Source organism: Sturnus vulgaris, chromosome 15, assembly GCF_052056855.1.
Source record: "Sturnus vulgaris isolate bStuVul1 chromosome 15, bStuVul1.hap1, whole genome shotgun sequence".
Taxonomy (NCBI): Eukaryota; Metazoa; Chordata; class Aves; order Passeriformes; family Sturnidae; genus Sturnus; species Sturnus vulgaris.
In genome coordinates, this window is record NC_142257.1 from 19707667 (window position 1) to 19729829 (window position 22163).

The 22163-nt window shown below is 47.7% G+C and overlaps 1 protein-coding gene across 10 annotated transcripts in view; it reads right to left on the bottom strand.

Moving 5' to 3' along the window:
- LOC148222069 (ran-binding protein 17-like) overlaps positions 1-22163 on the bottom strand; it is a 95630-nt gene that overhangs the window by 8344 nt on the left and 65123 nt on the right. For 6 of the 10 annotated variants that reach the window (XR_015807051.1, XM_088173995.1, XM_088173987.1 and 3 more), the window contains 4 exons: positions 16439-16801; positions 15997-16093; positions 10461-10607; positions 10089-10232 (listed from right to left, as the gene is read on the bottom strand). Coding sequence is in view for 7 of the 10 variants with exons in the window: in XM_088173987.1 (XP_088030113.1) it covers positions 16689-16801 (113 nt within the window). In the remaining 3 variants the exon portion in view is untranslated. Of the gene's footprint in view, positions 1-10088; positions 10233-10460; positions 10608-15996; positions 16094-16438; positions 16802-20881; positions 20968-22163 lie in introns of all 10 variants that reach the window. The other 4 variants (XR_015807052.1, XM_088173993.1, XM_088173990.1 and 1 more) reach the window with 2 other exon arrangements.

Consider the following 22163-nt stretch of genomic DNA (forward strand, 5'->3'; position numbering starts at 1 on the left):
ACTGAACTGTAACCAAAGCTTTTGCAAATAAACACAAAGACAGATGATAAAGCTGGTAATAAGCAGATTGCTCCTGTGTCCTGAGCAGCCACCAACACTTGGCAGTGAATATCATCTTTCACAACAACAACAACAAAGGCTAAGAGCACACGGCTATTTCATGCAGTCATCAAAACAAAATGCACTGAATATTATATTTCATACTAAATACATTACCCTGGCAGTTTGACACTCAGCATTTCAATAGATATTGCATCTCTCTAACATTCTGCCTGAATTTCTGCAGATGGACTTTTAAGTATCAATGGAAGATTACTTTACTTGTCACGCTAAAAAGATTTTAAAGAATGGTTGCACACACTTCATTTTTAATTTTTTCTATTTCTTTTTTTTTAAAAGGAAAACGCCTTATGAATTCAGAAACATGGCTCTGCTGAAAGGTCAAAGCCCGTGTTGCTGCAGCTCTTTGTGTGTGCTGCTCTTCCAGCCCCTCACATCTCTCATCTCATGTGCCCAGCCAAGCACTGGGAGCATTTGCTCGAGTTAAACTCAGCTTACCTAGACAGTGCTGGCCTAAGCTGAGACGAAGTCACAGCACTCCCAAATCTCATCAATCCATTGTGACGTTGGGTTTTTTAAAATTTATTTTATCTTAAAGCTGTGAAGTTTCCTGGAGACATGCAAATACACAAGAATCTCCAGAAATTCTCAGGGAAAAGCTCCGAACAAGGGAGCAGCAAAGGAAGAAAACCCAGCTGGGTGCCATGATTTCAGGAGACACCCTGAGCACACAAATATCTCCCAGGATCACAAACACACAAAACCAACAGCATTAGCCCAGGAAAAATGTGGATTTTGAGGTTCCAGAGTCCTGAAAATCGGCCATCTGCCAAGGTTAAGTGAGACACATACTGAGGTTCTGCCAGTCACGGCAGAGTTCTGGGCACACACCAACCCCTCCACCTGCACACCTCAGCTCTGAGCCCCGGTCAGGGTGCCCAGAACCTCCTCACCCAAGGCTGGAGCTCCACACCGGCCCCTCCTGGGCTGCTGCCAGCACATCCAACTGCAATCAACATCCTTGGAAGCTGCTGCTATTCTAGAATTTGAAATTTAAGGGGTTTTTTTTCCATCTGGAGGAGGGGGTTTGTTCTCAGAGAGCGAGTTTCATCACTCACATGGCAAATCTGCCAGTAGCAGATCACAGAATGGATTGTTACCTTTCCCTATCCATTTTGTAAAGATATTGCTTTCTTTCCAGACTGCAAGCATCACTTCTAACTGGATTTTGAATTATAATGTGAACTTTACAAAATTATTGGTGCTATTCATATCACTAGTTAGATTCTATGGAACTGTGATATTTTTTGACCTTCCCCAAACCAGCACCTCTTAGTGTTTATTATCATAAGAGAACCACAGCCAGCAGAAATTGAACATTTCCAAGTAAAGTATTACATTGCAGGGAGTAAACAAGGAATAAAACATTTTTATACTTCTCCCTAAACTTATTTGCTTTTTGAAAATATTTATGCAGCACAAAGACGCGAGTTTAGCGAGAAATACAACCAGTTCCTCTTGTTTAATTGAAACATTTATGCTTTTTGTTCTGCTAGCAAAAAGCAACGAGCAGTAATATCGCAAGATAAATACACAAGAAACTTATAGATATGATTGTAAAACAACATCATCCTAATGCTTCCACTTAATTACCCTGAAACGTATTCTATTTAATATTCATTACTCAAAAGCCAATTTAAAAGAGAATGAGGTGAAGGGACTTATTCAGAAAGACGGACTGTCACTCAGTGCAATAGTTATCTAATATGCAGAAGTTAATAAAGCAGATTAATCTACAAGTCGCTTTAAGCCATCAGGAGCCGAGAACAAGCGGCTCTTTGACCCCTGCGCTCCCGCCGCGCACCAGCAGCAGGTGCCAGCCCAGCGCAGCCTCTGCTCTCTGCTCTTCCCTGCCCTGACCAGCAGCTGACCCTGCAGCAGCGATTGTTCCACGCGCGGCCCCGAAGGCTGCCCAAGGCGGCGAGGGAGGAACAAAAGCGGGCGCGGAGCAGCTGCCTCGCCCCGGGCCCCGCGGCCGCACCTCGGGCTTTGTGTCCCCGCAGCCCGGCCCGAGCCCGGCCCGCTCCGCCTGCGGGATTCAGGCGGCGTTCCCAATTTGATTTAGCGCCATTATTAAGACCGTGAAATCTTCGGATACATCACTAATGATGATGTATTTTAACATTAAAAGTCCTAAAATTAAATTACTCAGTTCACATGATAACGAATCACAATGAGGCTTTAAACAAAGCGGAATTAGAAAAGACACTAAGCTCATTAATTTTTTTTATTTCTTAATTGACAGCACACATAGTGATAACTATACATTTAGCAATATACTTGGGACTGGGATTGCTGCCACTTTTGTACGTGAACAGTGAGAAGCGTGTATAAAAGAGAAGGAACCGTAGCTTTCATTAAGATAGCACAGCTTTGACACGGTTATTTTGCTGCTGCAAATTACACAACCACAAAAACAATCAGAGTAATGATTAAATGCAGTTATATACATGGGAGACTACTAGTGCAAATGTTAACATATTTAAATGGGTTCCTTCATTAAAAAGATTATATATGATATTAAACCATCAATCAAATTGAAACACTAGAGCCTAAACGTATTGTCACTGGTTAAAGTAAATGACTTTGAGACTGAATTTTGGCTCACTCAATATGGTGCCTTTTCTGTTGCTTAGCCACCCAAATCTCTGCTGGCTTGGCTACAGCTGGTATATCTCCATCCCTTTCAATTAATAAAGAAAGTTATGGTAGTATTGGATAACATTTTTAAATTGGGCTAAGAGGCTGAAACAGATGTCCCAGGGAAAATCCCTCTCACTCAAGCCTCGAGCCAGCAAAAGCTGAGCACTCTCACCCTGATTCAGTGGGCCTTTAAACGCATTTGATTTTAAGCATAGGAGCAATCACACCTGTGGGTTTGATCTGCTCTTAAAATGAAGTATATGCTCACAAATATGAGTGAGGGTCTTAGCACTCAACATCCTCCACCAGCACCAGTGCTGTTTAGATTTCTTAGTGAAATCTGAATTCTGAAATTCTTTGTGATGTGCTTATGTTGAAGTGCTGCTGCCTGGGCCCTGAAGCACGTGTTACAAACACAGCTCCACTGCAGGTGTTTATCTCCATTCCTGTGCATAACTGCACACTGGCTGTAAACGGCACTGAGCTTTATCCAAAAAACAAACACATCACTTATTTCACTATATAAAAGGGAAAAAGGGAAAGTTGCAATTTATAATGCTTTCTTATCGTAGTAATGCCACTTGATTTTTCATTGCTCCGGGCACCTCTGCTTCCTGGTTTCCACTTGCCTGGCAGTGCCTGTCGTGCTGCTTCCCTCGGTGCCTCCTGCCCCACCAGGCAGCCTGGGCGAGTTCCCCAGGACATCACCCCCAGCCCCTGCTCCTCCCTGGCACCGGCCACCCCCTCCCGGCTCCTGGCTCTGGTCTTTGTCCACCTGCACACCTTCCCTCCTGTGACACTCTCCAGGTGTCTCCAGCCCCGTATTCCAGCAGGTTCTCCTCGGGCAGGGAGTGCTGCCCCTTCCCGGGTCCCTGCCCTGGTCCTGTCCTCAGCACTGCCCCCTCACTGTCCCCTGAAATGCCAAACCCTGGAAGGGCTCAGCTCGGGCACAGCCTGGTCCTACAGACACCAAAGCGCCTCTGCCAGCACTGGCCCTGCTGGGCCCACCCGGGCTGAGACGTGGAGCAGCCCTGCCAGGGGCCAGGGGCCAGAGGCAGCCCAAACATTTCTACAGAGCTCAGTCTCATCCCAAACCCAGCTCATTCTTGTCCAGTGATCTTTCTGAACATGCTGCACAAGTAATCACCAGGCACTGCCCTCCCTCCTTGTACTCTACATCCCTGCCCAGGAAATGCCCAGGAAAGAAAGCAAACACTGGAATGCCACTGAAATCCTGTTTCTGTTCAACCAACCAACCACTTATCCCCTCTGCACCCAGCGCAGAATCATTCCAGAGATGGCTGTGCAAGCAAGAATTCTTTACCTATTGTGCCTGACTCATAAACATTTATTAGAACTGCAGGTGAAAAATGCTACAAAACTCATTGATTTTTGGAACGAATAGGAATAGTATTTTACTACACAAAAATTGAGCTAACAGCCTAATGTGTAGAGTTCAGCAAGATCAGCATTAACAGAAGATAAAGGTAGCTTCTTAAGACCAAAAATTACACTTTCATTTATAAAGTGAAGCAGCAGAGGCTTCAATTCTCAATCCCAGAAAAACAGCAAAGTAGGAGCCTTTAAAAATTATTTATCAAAGTGCTTAGAACAGAACATAACATCAATAGTTGAGTGCAGCAAGCTTAATGCCGTGTTCTACCCATATATCTCAGATTACTTCCCGCATTGATTCGGCGTGGCTGTACCATCCCCTCACCAAGTGGCCGTCAGCAGATGGAGCTCAGGCTGCTCGCCCGGGGCTACGAGCCCGGCCCCGGCAAACCCGGCTGGTGAGAGCCACCAGGCACTGCTGGGAGCCACCAGGCACTGCTGGGAGCCACCAGGCACTGCCAGAGCCACCAGGCACTGCTGGGAACCACCAGGCACTGCCAGAGCCACCAGGCACTGCTGGGAGCCACCAGGCACTGCTGGGAGCCACCAGGCACTGCCAGAGCCACCAGGCACTGCTGGGAACCACCAGGCACTGCCAGAGCCACCAGGCACTGCTGGGAGCCACCAGGCACTGCTGGGAACCACCAGGCACTGCCAGAGCCACCAGGCACTGCCAGAGCCACCAGGCACTGCCAGAGCCACCAGGCACTGCCAGAGCCACCAGGCACTGCCGAGGGCCACCAGGCACGGCCGGGTTGGCAGGGATGCCGAAAGTCGCTGCTGAGCATCACGGGGCTGTTTCACTCCCATGTTCTCTGCTGCTCCCTCTGTACAATCACGCGGCCCAGGGGAGCCCCGAGCTGCTGCGGGCAGGGGCGAGCGGCGATCCCGCAAGCGGCGGGACCCGACACCGCCCGCGGGGCGGCTGGGGATGGTGGTGGTGGTGATGAGGATGGTGGTGATGATGATGGTGATGACGACGATGATGATGATGATGATGACAGTAGTGATGCCGCCGTTCCGGACGCGCGGAGCGGTGTCGCAGGACAGCAGGACACCCGCGCTGGGAGCCGGGCGGTTCCCCCGGGCTGTGCCGGACCGGGCTGTACCGGGCCGGGCTGTGCCGGACCGACCTGTGCCGGACCGGACCGGGCTGTGCCGGACCGGGCTGTGCCGGACCGAGCTGTGCCGGACCGGGCTGTGCCGGACCGAGCTGTGCCGGACCGGACCGAGCCGTGCCGGACCGAGCCGTGCCGGACCGAGCTGTGCCGGACCGGACCGAGCCGTGCCGGACCGAGCCGTGCCGGACCGGGCTGTGCCGGGCGGAGCCGCTGCCCCGCCCCGGGCTCTGCCCGATTCCCCCGGCCGGGCCAGGGCACACGCGGCGCTGCGGGGCCCCAGCAGGACCGGTCATTGTCCGGGACATTGTCCGGGTATTGTCCGGGTATTGTCCAGGTACTGTCCGGGTACTGTCGGGTACTGTCGGGTACTGTCCGGGTCATTGTCCGGGTACTGTCCGGGTACTGTCCGGGTACTGTCGGGTACTGTCGGGTACTGTCCGGGTACTGTCCGGGTACTGTCGGGTACTGTCCGGGTACTGTCTGGTACTGTTGGGTACTGTCTGGGTACTGTCCGGGTACTGTCGGGTACTGTCAGGTACTGTCGGGTACTGTCAGGTACTGTCGGGTACTGTCCGGGTACTGTCCAGGTACTGTTCGGGTACTGTCGGGTACTGTCCGGGTACTGTCCGGGTACTGTCCGGGTACTGTCTGGGTACTGTCGGGTACTGTCCGGGACATTGTCCGGGTACTGTCGGGTACTGTCCGGGTACTGTCTGGTACTGTCCGGGTACTGTCCGGGTACTGTCGGGTACTGTCGGGTACTGTCGGGTACTGTCCGGGTACTGTCCGGGTACTGTCTGGGTACTGTCGGGTACTGTCCGGGTACTGTCCGGGTACTGTTCGGGTACTGTCGGGTACTGTTCGGGTACTGTCGGGTACTGTCAGGTACTGTCGGGTACTGTCCAGGTACTGTCCAGGTACTGTTCGGGTACTGTCGGGTACTGTCCGGGTACTGTCCGGGTACTGTCGGGTACTGTCCGGGTACTGTCCGGGTACTGTCCGGGTACTGTCGGGTACTGTCCGGGTACTGTCCGGGTACTGTCCGGGTACTGTCGGGTACTGTCCGGGTACTGTCTGGTACTGTCCGGGTACTGTCGGGTACTGTCCGGGTACTGTCTGGTACTGTCCGGGTACTGTCGGGTACTGTCCGGGTACTGTCCGGGTACTGTCGGGTACTGTCCGGGTACTGTCTGGGTACTGTCCGGGTACTGTCCGGGTACTGTCGGGTACTGTCCGGGTACTGTCCGGGTACTGTCCGGGTACTGTCGGGTACTGTCCGGGTACTGTCTGGTACTGTCCGGGTACTGTCGGGTACTGTCGGGTACTGTCGGGTACTGTCCGGGTACTGTCCGGGTACTGTTCGGGTACTGTCGGGTACTGTTCGGGTACTGTTGGGTACTGTCAGGTACTGTCGGGTACTGTCCAGGTACTGTCCAGGTACTGTTCGGGTACTGTCGGGTACTGTCCGGGTACTGTCCGGGTACTGTCGGGTACTGTCCGGGTACTGTCCGGGTACTGTCCGGGTACTGTCTGGGTACTGTCCGGGTACTGTCCGGGTACTGTCCGGGTACTGTCGGGTACTGTCCGGGTACTGTCCGGGTACTGTCCGGGTACTGTCTGGGTACTGTCCGGGTACTGTCCGGGTACTGTCCGGGTACTGTCGGGTACTGTCGGGTACTGTCGGGTACTGTCCGGGTACTGTCCGGGTACTGTAGGGTACTGTCCGGGTACTGTCCAGGTCATTGTCCGGGTACTGTCCGGGTACTGTAGGGTACTGTCCGGGTACTGTCGGGTACTGTCGGGTACTGTTCGGGTACTGTCCGGGTACTGTCCGGGTACTGTCCGGGTACTGTAGGGTACTGTCCGGGTACTGTCCGGGTACTGTCCGGGTACTGTCCGGGTACTGTCCGGGTACTGTAGGGTACTGTCCGGGTACTGTCGGGTACTGTCGGGTACTGTCGGGTACTGTCCGGGTACTGTAGGGTACTGTCGGGTACTGTTCGGGTACTGTCGGGTACTGTCGGGTACTGTCGGGTACTGTCGGGTACTGTCCGGGTACTGTTCGGGTACTGTCGGGTACTGTTCGGGTACTGTTGGGTACTGTCAGGTACTGTCGGGTACTGTCCAGGTACTGTCCAGGTACTGTTCGGGTACTGTCGGGTACTGTCCGGGTACTGTCCGGGTACTGTCGGGTACTGTCCGGGTACTGTCCGGGTACTGTCCGGGTACTGTCTGGGTACTGTCCGGGTACTGTCCGGGTACTGTCCGGGTACTGTCCGGGTACTGTCGGGTACTGTCCGGGTACTGTCCGGGTACTGTCCGGGTACTGTCTGGGTACTGTCCGGGTACTGTCCGGGTACTGTCCGGGTACTGTCGGGTACTGTCGGGTACTGTCGGGTACTGTCCGGGTACTGTCCGGGTACTGTAGGGTACTGTCCGGGTACTGTCCAGGTCATTGTCCGGGTACTGTCCGGGTACTGTAGGGTACTGTCCGGGTACTGTCGGGTACTGTCGGGTACTGTTCGGGTACTGTCCGGGTACTGTCCGGGTACTGTCCGGGTACTGTAGGGTACTGTCCGGGTACTGTCCGGGTACTGTCCGGGTACTGTCCGGGTACTGTCCGGGTACTGTAGGGTACTGTCCGGGTACTGTCGGGTACTGTCGGGTACTGTCCGGGTACTGTCCGGAGCCCACAGCAGCCCCGAGCCCCGGCCGGGAGGCGCAGGTACCGCAGGAGCTGCCGGAGCTCCCAAGCCCAGCAGGGCTCACCCGCAGCGCCGTCGGGCTCTGTGACCCGCTCCTTGACGGGGTTACACATTACTGAGCCCAAACAGATGTCCTGAAAACTGAAACCGCTGGTTAGGAAGCAGCAATCTTGTTCATTAGCTTCCATGATAGTCAAATCGTCCATAAAGGCAGTGTTTAATGGCCAGCCAATGAATAATCAATGTCTCACTTTTCATCCGAGTGTGAAAGTGAGAATAATCTAATACACCGTGGCCCCGGTAGCGCACCAGGCCCTGGGTTCCGTTTCTATTCAGGGCTGATTTATAACCCAGTGGAAACCTGATGTAAACATATGATCAATGAGTCCCATCATTGCTAATAATAACCCCCAACCGGCACACTCCCTCATCTCCAAAGCCATCCCTTTAGGCTATTAGTTTCGTCCAGCTAATCCTCTCCACTATTCCTGCCTGCTGCTTTTACCTTGGCCATCCGTTCAGTCCGGCAGACTCAGAAGTAATTTTATACGCAGCAGAGAGCGGGTGGAATTGATTTTTCGCTCAGTGCTCAGTTCCCATCTGAATAATTATCAATTTTACTGCCTCATAAAGGGAAGAGTCAAAATTTCAAATCAATTCAAAAGAGCTTCTGAGACTACAGAAACTGTGCACGAGAATAAAGGTCAAAGTTGTCAGTGACCTCAGGAGATGATGTCAGATATTAGTACCCTGAATAGTTGACATCAAAGGCACTCAATATGATATGACTAGTGCTAATGCAAATCATATTTATGCTGACTGCTGGAGACCAGCCATTAATATTTAAAAGAGTATGTGAAAGCCTGCATTCAAAATAAATATAACGTATTCTGCAGAATCTGAAGTTAATAAAGACAGATCGCTGCCCAGTCATACACTCTAAAGTGAAAGATTACTGCGTATTAACAGCCTGAGTATTACATCAGGACTGCACAAACGGGCAGCAGAGCCCAGAGCCCAGCCTGCTGCTCTGCCCTTCCATCCCTGCACGTGAGCTGCAGCGTGGAGCATCCAAGAGCTGCCTGCTGCTTCCAGGAAACCCCTGTCAGGCATGTCACACACCAGAGCCTGTAATGTGACAAGGGAATCATCCCATTCTGGTAATGATGTCAATAATAAACACCATTAATATCCTCGGAATATAGTGCCAGGATTATATTAGCTGCCATTAGTTCCTTTTCACCTTCAATTAGAACAGCAAGCAAACGCCAACAGCAACTGGTGACTGTGTGCCAGGCTTTTCACAAATGACACCCACCTAGCAGGGAAACACAAATGATCCCACTCCTCATTTGCATTTCGATTATTTCTGCTTTCGTGAAAACCTCCTGACCTGTGCAACCCACCTCCTGAAATGGCAGCTCTGCAACTGCATTGGATTCCTGTAAAGAACATTTCCCAATAGTTTAATGAGAATTTAAGGGCATGTGGCACGGACAAACGTGGAGATCTGTAGCTATGGATATCTTGGTGTCCCTGTAATGCACTTGGGCTGTGAAAACCTGAGGCACTGGAGAAGGAGCAATCTCTCCACTGCAGAGGCCACTTCCTTTGCAGAAGCATGAGATTTAATTTCTATTGTATTTACCTTTAATAGAAAAAGTCCCACTGAGTCATCTACTGCAAAATAAAATATTCAAACTTGACAGCATACAGACATTCAATTTACACATTTCATTACCAAAATGTGTAGTTCAATGCCAGAATTTGTTCTTCTTCCTCCTAAAATACTTTAGAGACTTTTCTTCCCATTTGTCTGTAGAAATGTATTGATGAGCTCACATCTTTTTATCAGCAAAAATGAAACACCCAGTTGTAAGATGCTGCACAGCCAAGTACAGAGCCTGCACTGCTCAGTGTGACAAAAAATAACTTCAGTCCTTGGTTGTCATGAGAACAGAGCTGAAGCTACTCAGGGTTGCATCTCAGCATGGGGAGATTTGTTCCATCACTAAACAGCCACTGCTACCAGGTGTTAAATACCCTAAAACCCTGGAGAATTCAGAACTAGAGTAACAGCCCATAGGAAAGGCTGTGAATTCACCTGCATGGCGTGGAGGGGTCTCTGTCCATCCTGTGAAATGCCTCTGCCTTGAGAGTCTTCTGCTCTTCTTCAGCCAGGTGCCCCAAGAGGCAGGTGACACTGCAGTCTAAAGTAGCACAACAGCTGGAGGAGATAATTGTGTCACTGTAAAAAATGGAACAGTTTTGTAATTGTTTCTGTAAAAAATAACTAATAATATTCAATAATTTCACAGTACTTTGAGAGTTCAAGGTTGAATCTCTCTGACACTAGGCTAGGTGATAAATCACCCAGCCTGGTTTGGCCACAGGAGCTGGGCAGCTTTGAAGGCTGCTTTTCCTAAGGCCCCAGTGCTGTTGGGGAACTGGTTATTCATGATAAATATTCACATACCATGTCATGGGATATCTGCATTAAGGATCCTGTAACTGCAGGAGCCTCATTCACTGCTGCATGAGCACTGTGATCCCTCTGGGAAGTGCAGGATGAGGGCTGACATTTCACTGGTGTTCAGTTTCACATTCTAAAGGCTGCAGATTCCTGGAAAAATGAAATTCAGGTTTGATCTGCCTTCTGAGGAGACAGTGATGAACCCAAGGGAGCTGATGTCCAGGCTTTCCTCAGGAAGGGTTTCCCAGTGTTTCTCTGCCCCAAGGAGCTTACAGTCCATGGCAGGTGCCAAACACTCCACAAGGGCCACTGAAGGCAGCAGAAAGGTCGTCACAAACAGCCAGTCAGCTCACTTACTGACTGGTAATTAAAGTGCTTCAAGTCTATTAACCACACTGAAAGCACTGCCTGTGGTTCTCATGCACACCTCCCTCACCTTGCTCTGGCAAACACTGGGGCACCTTCCCCTGCCCAGCTGCCACCTCCTGGACCTGGCACCCAAGGGACTCCCTGTGGGCACAGCCCCTGTGCTGCCTCCAGCTCCCACCCTGGACCCACTCATCTCCCAGCTCTGACTCCAGCCCAGCCAACTGCTGGGTGCCAAGCTGAGCCCTGATGCCCCCTGCAATTCCAAATGACCCCTCACTGATGCCCTCTGCAATTCCAAACTGAGCCCTCACTGATGCCCCCTGCAATTCCAAACTGAGCCCTCACTGATGCCCCCTGCAATTCCAAATGACCCCTCACTGATGCCCTCTGCAATTCCAAACATCCCATCCACGTGAGTGGGGTGTTGAGGGCTCCATCCTCTTGCCACTGGCTTCAGCAAGAACTTCTCTAGGCCTTTTATAGTTCACAGTATTTATTTCAGATGGGCCACTGGAGTAAGGGATGTGGGGGTTGCAAAAGGAATTAAACTGTTAAAATGCTCATTCTAAGGGAAAAGGGATTAGAAGGATCCAATTAAATGTACCTTGAATTCTTTAAACTATGCTAATTTGGAGGCCTGCCAACCTTGCAGTGTTCATTTAAACACATCCCTCTAGACACTGGAGTATTTTGATCTGTGTCTATTTAACTCCTTGAGCTCTGTGCTGACACTGTTAACCCTTCACCATCTAAATCCTAACAGCATCTTGCTAGAGCTTTTGGAGGAAACACTGAAGGAGCATTTACAGCCAGACAAGAAGTGGTCTCCTAAGCTTGATCTTCCAAAGCAACCAGCTGGCTCAGCAGGAGCTGGGAGTGACCTAACAGCTCCCAGGAATGAGCTGGGAGTGACCTAACAGCTCCCAGGAATGAGCTGGAGCCTCTCAACTCTGTCTCAACAGGACCCGTGAGCTTCTGAGGGCTCAGTGGGGCAAGAGGGCATCGCTGGAACAGGGCTGAGCTCAAACTGCCAGTGTTGGCAAAGCCAGGGCTGCAGAAGCTGGCACTGTTGTATTCCCAACCAAAACAGTCCTGCATATAAACTAGAAATGCAATTCGTGGTGGAATTGAATCACCATCAATAACAACAAGTGAGAGATTTGAAAATACATATTTCATAGGAGGGCTCTGCTGTATTTCCTAACCAGTACTTAACTCTATTTCTTTTTAAATTGAATAATACAAAGTAAATCACTATCATCAGTTTACAAAACAGCAGTAGTTCTAAACATGCTGATACTGTGCAAGTAGGTATTTTACACTCGGCAGTAAGTGATTTTAGCAGGACAGCAGACAGGACTACACTATCATTTGCTCATGAGAATCTGATATGAGTGTTAAGAGCTACTTAAATCTGCCCATAACTATATATCAAATATGCTTCCCTATGCTCATTTTTCCTTTTGATTGCAGACAGGGAGTGTCAAGCAAACTCTCTCGAATGACTCTTTTGGGCATGTGGAACCCTGTGCTTTGCAGAGCAGTGTTCACTAAATCTTAGTGAGACAAGGCAACCAAATAAATAGAACAACCAGGAGCAAGGAGGAGCTTCCAGCTCTAGGCTATGGACAGATAAATGGGTGAGAACAGAATAAAGATAGAATTATAAAGGAAACTGAGAAAAATCTTGGTATAATGAGGAAAAACGCAGTCAAACCACACTTGTCACTCCTGGTGCACTCAGCTCCATCCCTGTGTACGAGCCCCTTGGAGCAGGGAGCGAGCAGGGCGAGGTTACACAAACAGCAGCCCCAGCTCGGGGCCAGTCAGCAGGAGCAGCAGCAGCACGGCAGAGTCTGCCAGGCACACGGAGCCCTGGGCACCTCTGATGGCCAGGGGGGCCGGGCATGGCCAGGGGGCCGGGCATGGCCATGGGCACCGATGGCACCAGCTGGGGCACCACTCACCGGGGCCTTGGGCTGCTCCTTTGGTGCCCGGTGCTCATTTCAGATTTGGGGGCTTACCTGCACTTCTCTGTTATCAGTGCTATCAGTTATCAGTGTTATCTGTGTTATCTGTGTTATCTATTATCAGCGTTATCAGTTATCAGTGTTATAATTGTTATCAGTTTTATCTGTTATCAGTGCTATCAGTTATCAGTGTAATCTGTGTTATCAGTTATCAGTGTTATCATTGTTATCAATTTTATCTGTTATCAGTGTTATCAGTTATCAGTGTTATCATTGTTATCAGTTTTATCTGTTACCAGTGTTATCTGTTATCTCATGCCTGCCATCCCAGTCAGCCATCAGCTCACTCCAGTGCAAGCTGAGCAGGTGTTTTAGGCTGGGTTTTGCTGTTTTAGAAGAGACAGCAGGACCTGCACAGGACCTGACGGTGCCTTTTGGTCTCAGCAATGTGGCAACAACCTGCTGCAGGGGAATTGTTCTCAGCAGTTTAATGACATTGCTGAATCTCTGCAAATTAAAAGATTTTGGTTTGGTTTTCACATAAAGACAAGGAGAGGGAGTTAAGTGGTGTTTTCTTTGTCCATCAACTGCTTGCAGTTCAATACTGGCATTATTAGCCTTTGAGGCTAAACCTGGAAAGTAAATGGATTTAGCTATTTAACATCTAAATTAGGCAGCAAGACAGAAAAAAAAAGTTTGACCTCAATGAATAGCATCCTATACTATTAATCATATGAGAATTAGGAAAGCTCTGCAGAGATTAGTGACAAAATGCCTGGAAAGGCCCTGATCCAGTGAGGCAGCTGAGGAAAAGCCAGGTGAACACTTGGGAGGGAACTGCTGAGAGTTCATCCTCCAGTACGAGCTCAGATGAGGGCTCCATTACAGCTGATCTGCAGTGAGGTGCCTCGGAAGAGATAGAAATTCTTTATAAAGTGGGGAATCAGGAAGGATATTTACTCAGCAACAGAATGAACACTCCCCAGGAAAAAGAATTTGGGGAATGTTTGTCCTACAGCTGACAGCAACAGAGTCTCAAAGGTTCCACATACATAAAGAGAATAGAGAAAAATGTCACATATTTTTTTTCTGTGAGAGAGAAGTGATCTCCTGGTATTTAATTTTTAAAATAAAAAGACAGCTATTTAATTTTTATAAACATTTCTGCAAATGGCTTGTGTGTTCTAATCAGTTTAAAACACAATTCCCCCTCACATGGCTCATAGCCCTGAGCCCTGCTATTCTGAGATGTTCTTGTGGCACTGATACAATTCAGAGAAAAAGGCAATGCTTGGATCTACTCACAAGGTTGTATGTGGCCAAATAACACAGAGGAAATACATTTATATTTCACTGTCTGATAATTGGTAATGCCCCAAATAGCAACATTTTAAAAAGGATAAAACATTCAGAAGAATGACACAGCGAGAGTCTTGAGATGATAAAAATCAAATCCACATTAAGAGCTATCAACTGTCCAGGAGTTCTTCTGGACAAGTCATTACAGCAGCATGGAAAATAACATTTCTTTAATACAAATGAGGAATTTAATGACTGATTTGAATAGCAATTCTTGACAGGTGATATTAAGGAAAAATAATCACTTTGCCACTGGAACATGGGCATTAAAAAAAAAAAAAAAAAAAGAAAGAAAAGAAAAAAGGAAGCCTTTTTCAGCTGACTAGTCGTGGGCAGTAAGCACAAGGGGTGTGGACACAACCAAAACATGTCCTGGGGAGTGAAAAAGACCAGTGGGATCCTGAAAATGGAGGCAGAAACCAAACGAGACCATTGTCCATCCAAGGTCCCGTTAAAACCAGGCTCAGCACAGCCCCACTCCCGTGGTTCTAAAGAATAATTACCCAGGAGCTCAGGGGCTGTGTTTGTATCACACTCCAGGTGTGCTCCTGGGCTCTGACTCTCCCCTGAAGTGTTCTCAGGAAATCCTGAGTAACTGCTTGCTTTTTTCCATGGGCAGATACCTTTACATTCCTCAAATCACATCCCAGCTGTGCAGAACAAGCAGCGTTTACACAACAGCTATGCTGATCAAATCAAACAAAACCCCACAGATACCTGTACACACATTAATGGTTTTCTTCTGAATAACAAATGCATGAGTTTTCAGTACGATTCCAGGAGAGGAACATTAATAAGTTCAATTCAGGCTTGTATAAAAACACTCTCTGTAAAAATCTACAGGTTTAAAAGAACTTATCAAGGAACCAAAACAGTCACATTCTTCAGCTCTTCCAAATTCCAAACAGCAAAATTCAGCATCTTCCATTGTCCCTTATATTAATTTTTGGAAGACACACATGAATGTGCTGCCTTGAACACCTGAGCTATCCAAACACTTAAATTCTTTCTTTAGCCAAGTGAAAGCAGCTCCTCCTGCTGCAGTGAGTCCTGCAGGCCTGAGGTCAGAACACAGATTAGGATGTGACTTCTGATCTGGTGAAGGAACTTGTATGACCCTGGGTCAGACACTCCAAAAATGAGTTATAAGAGTGGCTTAGTTTTGGGTATTACTGAAAAAAGGAGTGCACATTCATAGAAAACACTGATACTAACATTGACTAATTATCAACAACAGATGACAGAAGAATAATCTTACAGATTTGATGACATGGTAACTTCTAAACTAGCCAATAAATCAGAATATTTTGAGAGACAAAATATTCTCTTGGTTTCAGTAGATTTCAATTTTTCAAGTCTACCATTGGAGATCACTTGCTATTGGTTTAAAATGATGAGCTCAGGATATTCCAAACCCACTCCAGTGTTTTGCCATCCTGCACAGCTCCCAGTCCAGGAGGAGTGGGAGGTTCTGCCCAGGACTCTGGGTGTGTCCTGGTCCTGCCTTCTCCAGGAAAGCTCCCCCAGCTTTGTCACAACCCAAAGCCACCCAGAGAGACTTTTTGTGGTGCCTAAGTGAGCTTCTCTAACAGGAGTGTGCTGCTAAAGCTCAGGGTCCCTGCCTGAGCCCACCAGCCCAATCCAGCCATCATCTTCCTCCCAATCCAACCATCATCTTCCTCCCAATCCAACCATCATCTTCCTCCCAGTCCAACCATCATCTTCCTCCCAATCCAGCCATCATCTTCCTCCCAGTCCAACCATCATCTTCCTCCCAAGGACCCCTGCTGAGGGAATTGGGTATCTGGGGATCTGTTTGACCATACAGACAATACACTGACCTAACTGAGAGCCCCTTTCCACTTCCATGGACTTCCTTTACGTTGCAAAAACAAACCTGGGTGTTGCCAACTTTAACTGCCCCAGATTTGTGCCTTCCTGCAAGACAAGGACAGCTCTGAACCAAAGTGGCACAAAGAAAAAGTCTCAGTTTGAATTCAGGCTGGTATTATGCAAGATGTGCTGTTTTCCTGTGGAGAAGTGGGAACATGGTGTACTTTAATTTTAAAGTTTTTCCGTTTATGGGGAATACACAGTGCAGTGACAATTTACAGATTGAAACTAATTGCAGATTAGCTGGATATATGAGGATGCTTTACCGTGCATGCAGGCAACAAAATGGGTTTGTTAGTATAGAAAGGGGAAAAAAACCCATTTCTCTCTTTTACAAGCCTAGTGAGAGCTCTCAGAAAGCTCCTGCTTCACATGGCACTTCAGTCATACCTGTACTTCAGCTGTCACTGTAGAAATAAATTCAAGTAAGTGAACTGAAAACTGCATTTGAGCTGTTCTAGATCCCTCTCCTTGCACCAATACAAAGCCTGTGGTGGTGTTATTTCATTTTTCACATGAAGACTCCCAGGATGAGTGATTGCTTTCAGCAGGTCACCGTGGGACGCTGAAAGCAGCATTTTGACACAGGTACATTGTCAAAGTGGTCATCCCTGCTCGAGCTGAAGATGCCAAAGCTGCTTTAATTCCCACATGAGGCTGATTTGAGTGGAGAGGAACAGATGGAAACGCCCTTGACTCTCAGCAGAGGAACCTGATCTTCTGATAAAGTCCCATGAGAGAGGATCTGATTATCTGTGAAAGAAAGAAAGAAAGAAAGAAAGAAAGAAAGAAAGAAAGAAAGAAAGAAAGAAAGAAAGAAAGAAAGAAAGAAAGAAAGAAAGAAAGAAAGAAAGAAAGAAAGAAAGAAAGAAAGAAAGAAAGAAAGAAAGAAAGAAAGAAAGAAAGAAAGAAAGAAAGAAAGAAAGAAAGAAAGAAAGAAAGAAAGAAAGAAAGAAAGAAAGAAAGAAAGAAAGAAAGAAAGAAAGAAAGAAAGAAAGAAAGAAAGAAAGAAAGAAAGAAAGAAAGAAAGAAAGAAAGAAAGAAAGAAAGAAAGAAAGAAAGAAAGAAAGAAAGAAAGAAAGAAAGAAAGAAAGAAAGAAAGAAAGAAAAAGATTTAAGCAGCTGCAAATCTAAAACATTTCGATGGCACTATCTAAACTTATTTTTTGCCTCTGTTTTCATTACTATTTGGAAGATGTAAAAGAGGTAAAAGATCTGTTAGGTAAGCATGACTAGAGCTTTAAAGCCACTAAGCAATTAGTACACAAAATTTAAATTAAAGCTCTGAATGGCAGCCAGTGAGGGACAGCCAGACCAGCGTGAGTTCCTCAGTCTGAACAGTTCCAGCTCATGCTTTGAAGTTTCTCCTGCCCCACCAAAAGCTGGTTTTGACCCATTACCAGAATGGGCTCTCAGCCCCTTGCTGATGCTCACACACCCTGAATGTCTTCAGAAATCAAACATGTCTTTTTAAAAAAACCTCTTTTTACCAGTCACAGATGGGAACGACTTTTTAATTCGGCTCTGTGTTTCTAATGTAAAAATAACAGTGACTGGTAAATATTTTTGCTGCTATTAACAAGCAGCAGTGATTTTGGATCCCAGAGCAATCCTCTGCACAGATTTCTGTGCTCAAGGTCTCATTACCAACTTTTCCAAGTACCTTGTAACAATTTAATGCTCATCTTCACAGCACCCCAGAGGGAATTTGTCTTCATGACAGTTTTTCCCCAACCTGAGGCAATTAATGGGCGAGAGCTGAGGCAGTGCAGGAGCTCAGCAAAGCCTGGCTCAGCTGAGCCCGTGCTGTGAGCTGGGCAAGGCTGGCCTTGGGCCACTCCTGCTTTTGTCACTGCTCATCGTTCCTGGCAATTCTTGCATTCAGAAAACCCCTCCTGCAATGAGAAGCCCTGATGAAATGCAGAAGGGATTGTGCAGGAGGGAGCACGAACCCATCCCTCCCCAGGGGCACCGAGAAGCCTGGGGCTCGTGGCAGAGTAAAATGTGATTTTTGCAGGGGAAAGCTGCTCTGTGCCCAGGGATCCATCTCCAAGGGCCAGGGAGGATCCAGCAGTGCCCTGAGCAGAGCTCCAGCTTTCACTGAACAGAACACGGACTGCAGAGCCAGGCCTGAGCAGGTACAACAACAATGATCCACTTGTAACGTTTAGCACGAGCTTCGGGGGAATATTCTTATACACAATGGATACTACTGAACATAAACTAATTTACAGAGGTGCTTGGAATCAGGTCAAGAACAACTCCTCAGCTACTGAGGATATGCTTACATTTATAATCCCTGTAGTGGAAGACCAAAATGCAATTTTATAAACTCCTATTGTTAAAAGAAACCATTTAAAGAAATTAAATCAACATAAAAGTGACCTTTGACGTGTTGAATTCAAAAATTGTGTTTGAAATTCATAGCTCCTGTCAAAACCAAAACTCTATAGAGACTAATCACTGAAATCCCAGTGCTACTGCTGAGTTAAAAATCAAATCAAAAAAATCCAGCTTGCACCAATTTCTTCTTACTGTGGGAGAAACTGCATCTCACTACCTTAAAATACATTGACTTTCAAAATTTTCAGTATTTTCCTTTAATCCAACGATTTGCTCTGCACTTGACAGCAAAGTCACTCACAAAAATGATGAACCCTCTGAGACTCAGGGGTGATGCAAAATTCTGGTGGGAATAAGAAAGGGGCTGCCAATTAATGAGTTAATTATTGAAATACTCCTCGGGGTCTGTGCAGAGGGGAGTTCCCAGGCAGGCAGCAGCAATCTGGGACTGCAGGAGCATCCCACGGCCTCCCCTTCCCTCCCTGCCCTGGGACATCCCAGCACCCCAAATTTCCCTCAGCTCTTCTCCCCCCTGCCCTGGAACATCCCAGCACCCCCAATTTCCCTCAGCTCTCCTCCTCCCTGCTCTTACAGAAGTTGTGACACAGAATGATCTCCCATGGCTCAGTGAGGTCATTGCAGCAAAGCTTCTTCTGGATTTCCAACCAGTAAGTGCTTTGGATGATAATAATGCACCTGAATCATATTTTAACATGTGTGAATTGGATGAAGATATAAAAAGACTTCGGTGAGATGAAACAAAGGTTGTGAGAATGTATCATATTTATAGAGAAGAAGTGTTTCTTGCCTTTTCCCCTTTCCTATTTTTATTATTCACCACTGCCCATAAACATGGCTTGGGCTACACTTCCAGGCATTTGGAATGTCGGGCAGTGCAAAGAAGTGCCCAGACAAAAAAGGAAAATGTGAATCGTAAAGATGAGAGACATCTTCAAAAAGTGATTTTTTTAAAGCTTCCAGAACCACAAAATGTGCATAAAAGCTCTCAAATGAGCACAACGAGCGTGCCCAGCACCGAGAGCAATTTGCTGAACGAAAGCAATTCTGCAACACGAGTTAGAAATGCAGCACAATAGACGGGGGGAGCAGCACTCCAGGAATGAGGAGGGCAGAGCAGAGCGCTGAGCACGCCTCTGCCCAGCTCAGCTGTGCTCACCAATACCTGCTAGCCTGCAAGAATCCGCTCAGCCAAAATCCTGAAGAAGACCCATTATCTTATGAAGTTGACACTGAATGGATTACCTCACTAAGTTTTGAAATACATGTTCTGGAAGCAATTTAAAGCTCATTAGAAATAATTGTGTCTGGCTACTGGAAAATGTGGTAAAATTTAATCCACATCCAAATGCTACCTGAGCTGTGAGCACAGGAAATTGTTTTGTGCTACTGTGGCTAACCTCCTCTCTGACCCTGAGCAGTAACTGCTACAGCAGCTGAAAGCTGAAGCAAAATTAAAAACTTACATCACAGTATATCATGACAGAATGTAGATAAATAAAAACAGCATATTGAAAATATTATTTTTATGTCAGCCTCTCCTAACGAAAGGGAAGAGGTTTACTAAAATGTAAAGAAACCACAAAACAACAAATGGATGGTCCCAGGATGCATGGAAACATCATTGCTGTGCCACTGGGAGTTCAAAAACACACAGTGAGGAGACCTGCACACACAATTAAAAGTGAAATGTGCTGGGGATGAAGAATGCTGAACTGCACCCTTCCAGCTCCTCTCCATCCTCCCCTCCCTGTTCATTCCAAACCCCTCTGGCTCCCTCAGAGCTCCAGGACAGGACCCAGCAGCTGGGCAGGGATGAGGGCCTGCCTGAGAGATCCCAGGCCAGGCTGCACAGCTGGGCACAGCTGGGCACATCTGGGCACAGCACATCAGCAAAGGCACCCCAGAGTGCCTGCAGTGATAAACGAGCAGCAGGAGAGGACTCAGCAGCACAGCTGGATCTGTGTGTGCACAGCTGGAGCTGTGTGTGCACAGCTGGATCTGTGTGGCACAGCTGGGTCTGTGTGTGCACAGCTGGATCTGTGTGCACAGCTGGATCTGTGGGCACAGCTGGCTCTGTGTGGCACAGCTGGATCTGTGTGTGCACAGCTGGATCTGTGTGGCACAGCTGGATCTGTGGGCACAGCTGGATCTGTGTGTGCACAGCTGGATCTGTGGGCACAGCTGGGTCTGTGTGGCACAGCTGGATCTGTGTGTGCACAGCTGGATCTGTGGGGCACAGCTGGATCTGTGGGGCACAGCTCAGCACTCACCCAGGTGCTCCTCCTCAGAACTACACAAAAATTCATCTTTCAGTTCTACTCCCTGAACACTGACCACGCTTGCTTATCTTCAGAACAGGCATTGGGGTTTTTGTGTTTTCACTCAAACACGTGGAGTCACTGCATGCCAGTCTAGGGATGAAAGTCTCCACTCCAATCTAACATTAAAGGTCACAGCATCCAGACTCACGAGGTTTTGTGTATGTTCACCCTCCCCAAACACAGTTCTCTCTTCTTCCCCTTCTCTCTTCAGCCCAAGCACAGACCTTACAGCTCCTAGAGAAAAGAAATGGGGGTCATTCAGACACAAAGAGACATCACAAACTGAAGCTGGAAATGGGTGACCAGTGCTTGTCTCAGAGTAATTTCCACTCATTTCCTGCACACAGCAGTACAGGGCCCACCAGAACGAAGCCACGTGTAAATTTTAGCTGATCTGCATCACCTGAAGAAGGCCACGTGTGTGTGAAGTATCTCTGTGTGACCCAAAACTGCCTTGATGGGTGAAGTCCAGACTCAGGAAGAAAGCCCCTGATGTCAGCAATGCTGAGAAGCATCACCTGAATCACTTCAGTCACCAGGTCCTTGTCAAAGCCTTCGCTGGGCAGAGCTGTGTCTCAGATCACATTTTTATGTTCCTGTATTTTACATAGCAAGAAAACTCCCAGCTGACCTAGGACTTAACCAGGAATTTTAATTTTTGTGTTTTGTTTGGTGCAAATGAAATTCCTGGAAACAATACCTTTATATGCATTTTCTAGATATCATTGCAGGAGGAAAAATGCTGTTCTAAAACAAATTTAAATGTCATTTACCAATGGAAGCACAGTACAATGAAGCCATATTTTGGTTTGTGTTCTGTTCCTGTCAGAAGAGGAGCAGCCAGGCTAAGAGGGACCCTCTGCAGAGAGGGACCAAGTCCTTCCCTACAGAGCAGAGCCAGAAACTCTCAGTGCCAAGGGCAGGGCAGGGAGGAGAGGCCCCAGAGCTGGAATCCAGCTCACACTGGGCTTTGTCCAGGTGCTGGAAAACAGAAATTCTTAGGGATGAGAGGAGCCTGGGCAGAGCTTGTGGCAATCCTCTCAGTCAGGGATCAATTGGAACAGAGGCTGAAAGGAAGCACCACCCCACAAGGGCAGTGTGAGGAAAGAAAGAGATGCTCACTTCTCTTCCCCCCTCTGCCTCATTCCATCACCTTGTGTTTCTCTCCGTTGAAAAAGGAAATGATTATCACATCCATTCCAGCCCAATCTCTCCTGAGTTGAGCTGTGCCTCTGCTCAGCTCTCAGGAGCCCCCATGAGCTGCAGGCACACACGAGAGGTCTGCCTGCCTGGGTAAGATAAATGAGCACATTCTGCCTGGTGTCATCTCCTGACATTTGCTGTGCATCTTCTTTTTTTTCTTTTTTTTATTTTTTTTTCCTAATACTTCAGTCATAAAATCATGCTGAGTGAGAGAATCTCAACTATTT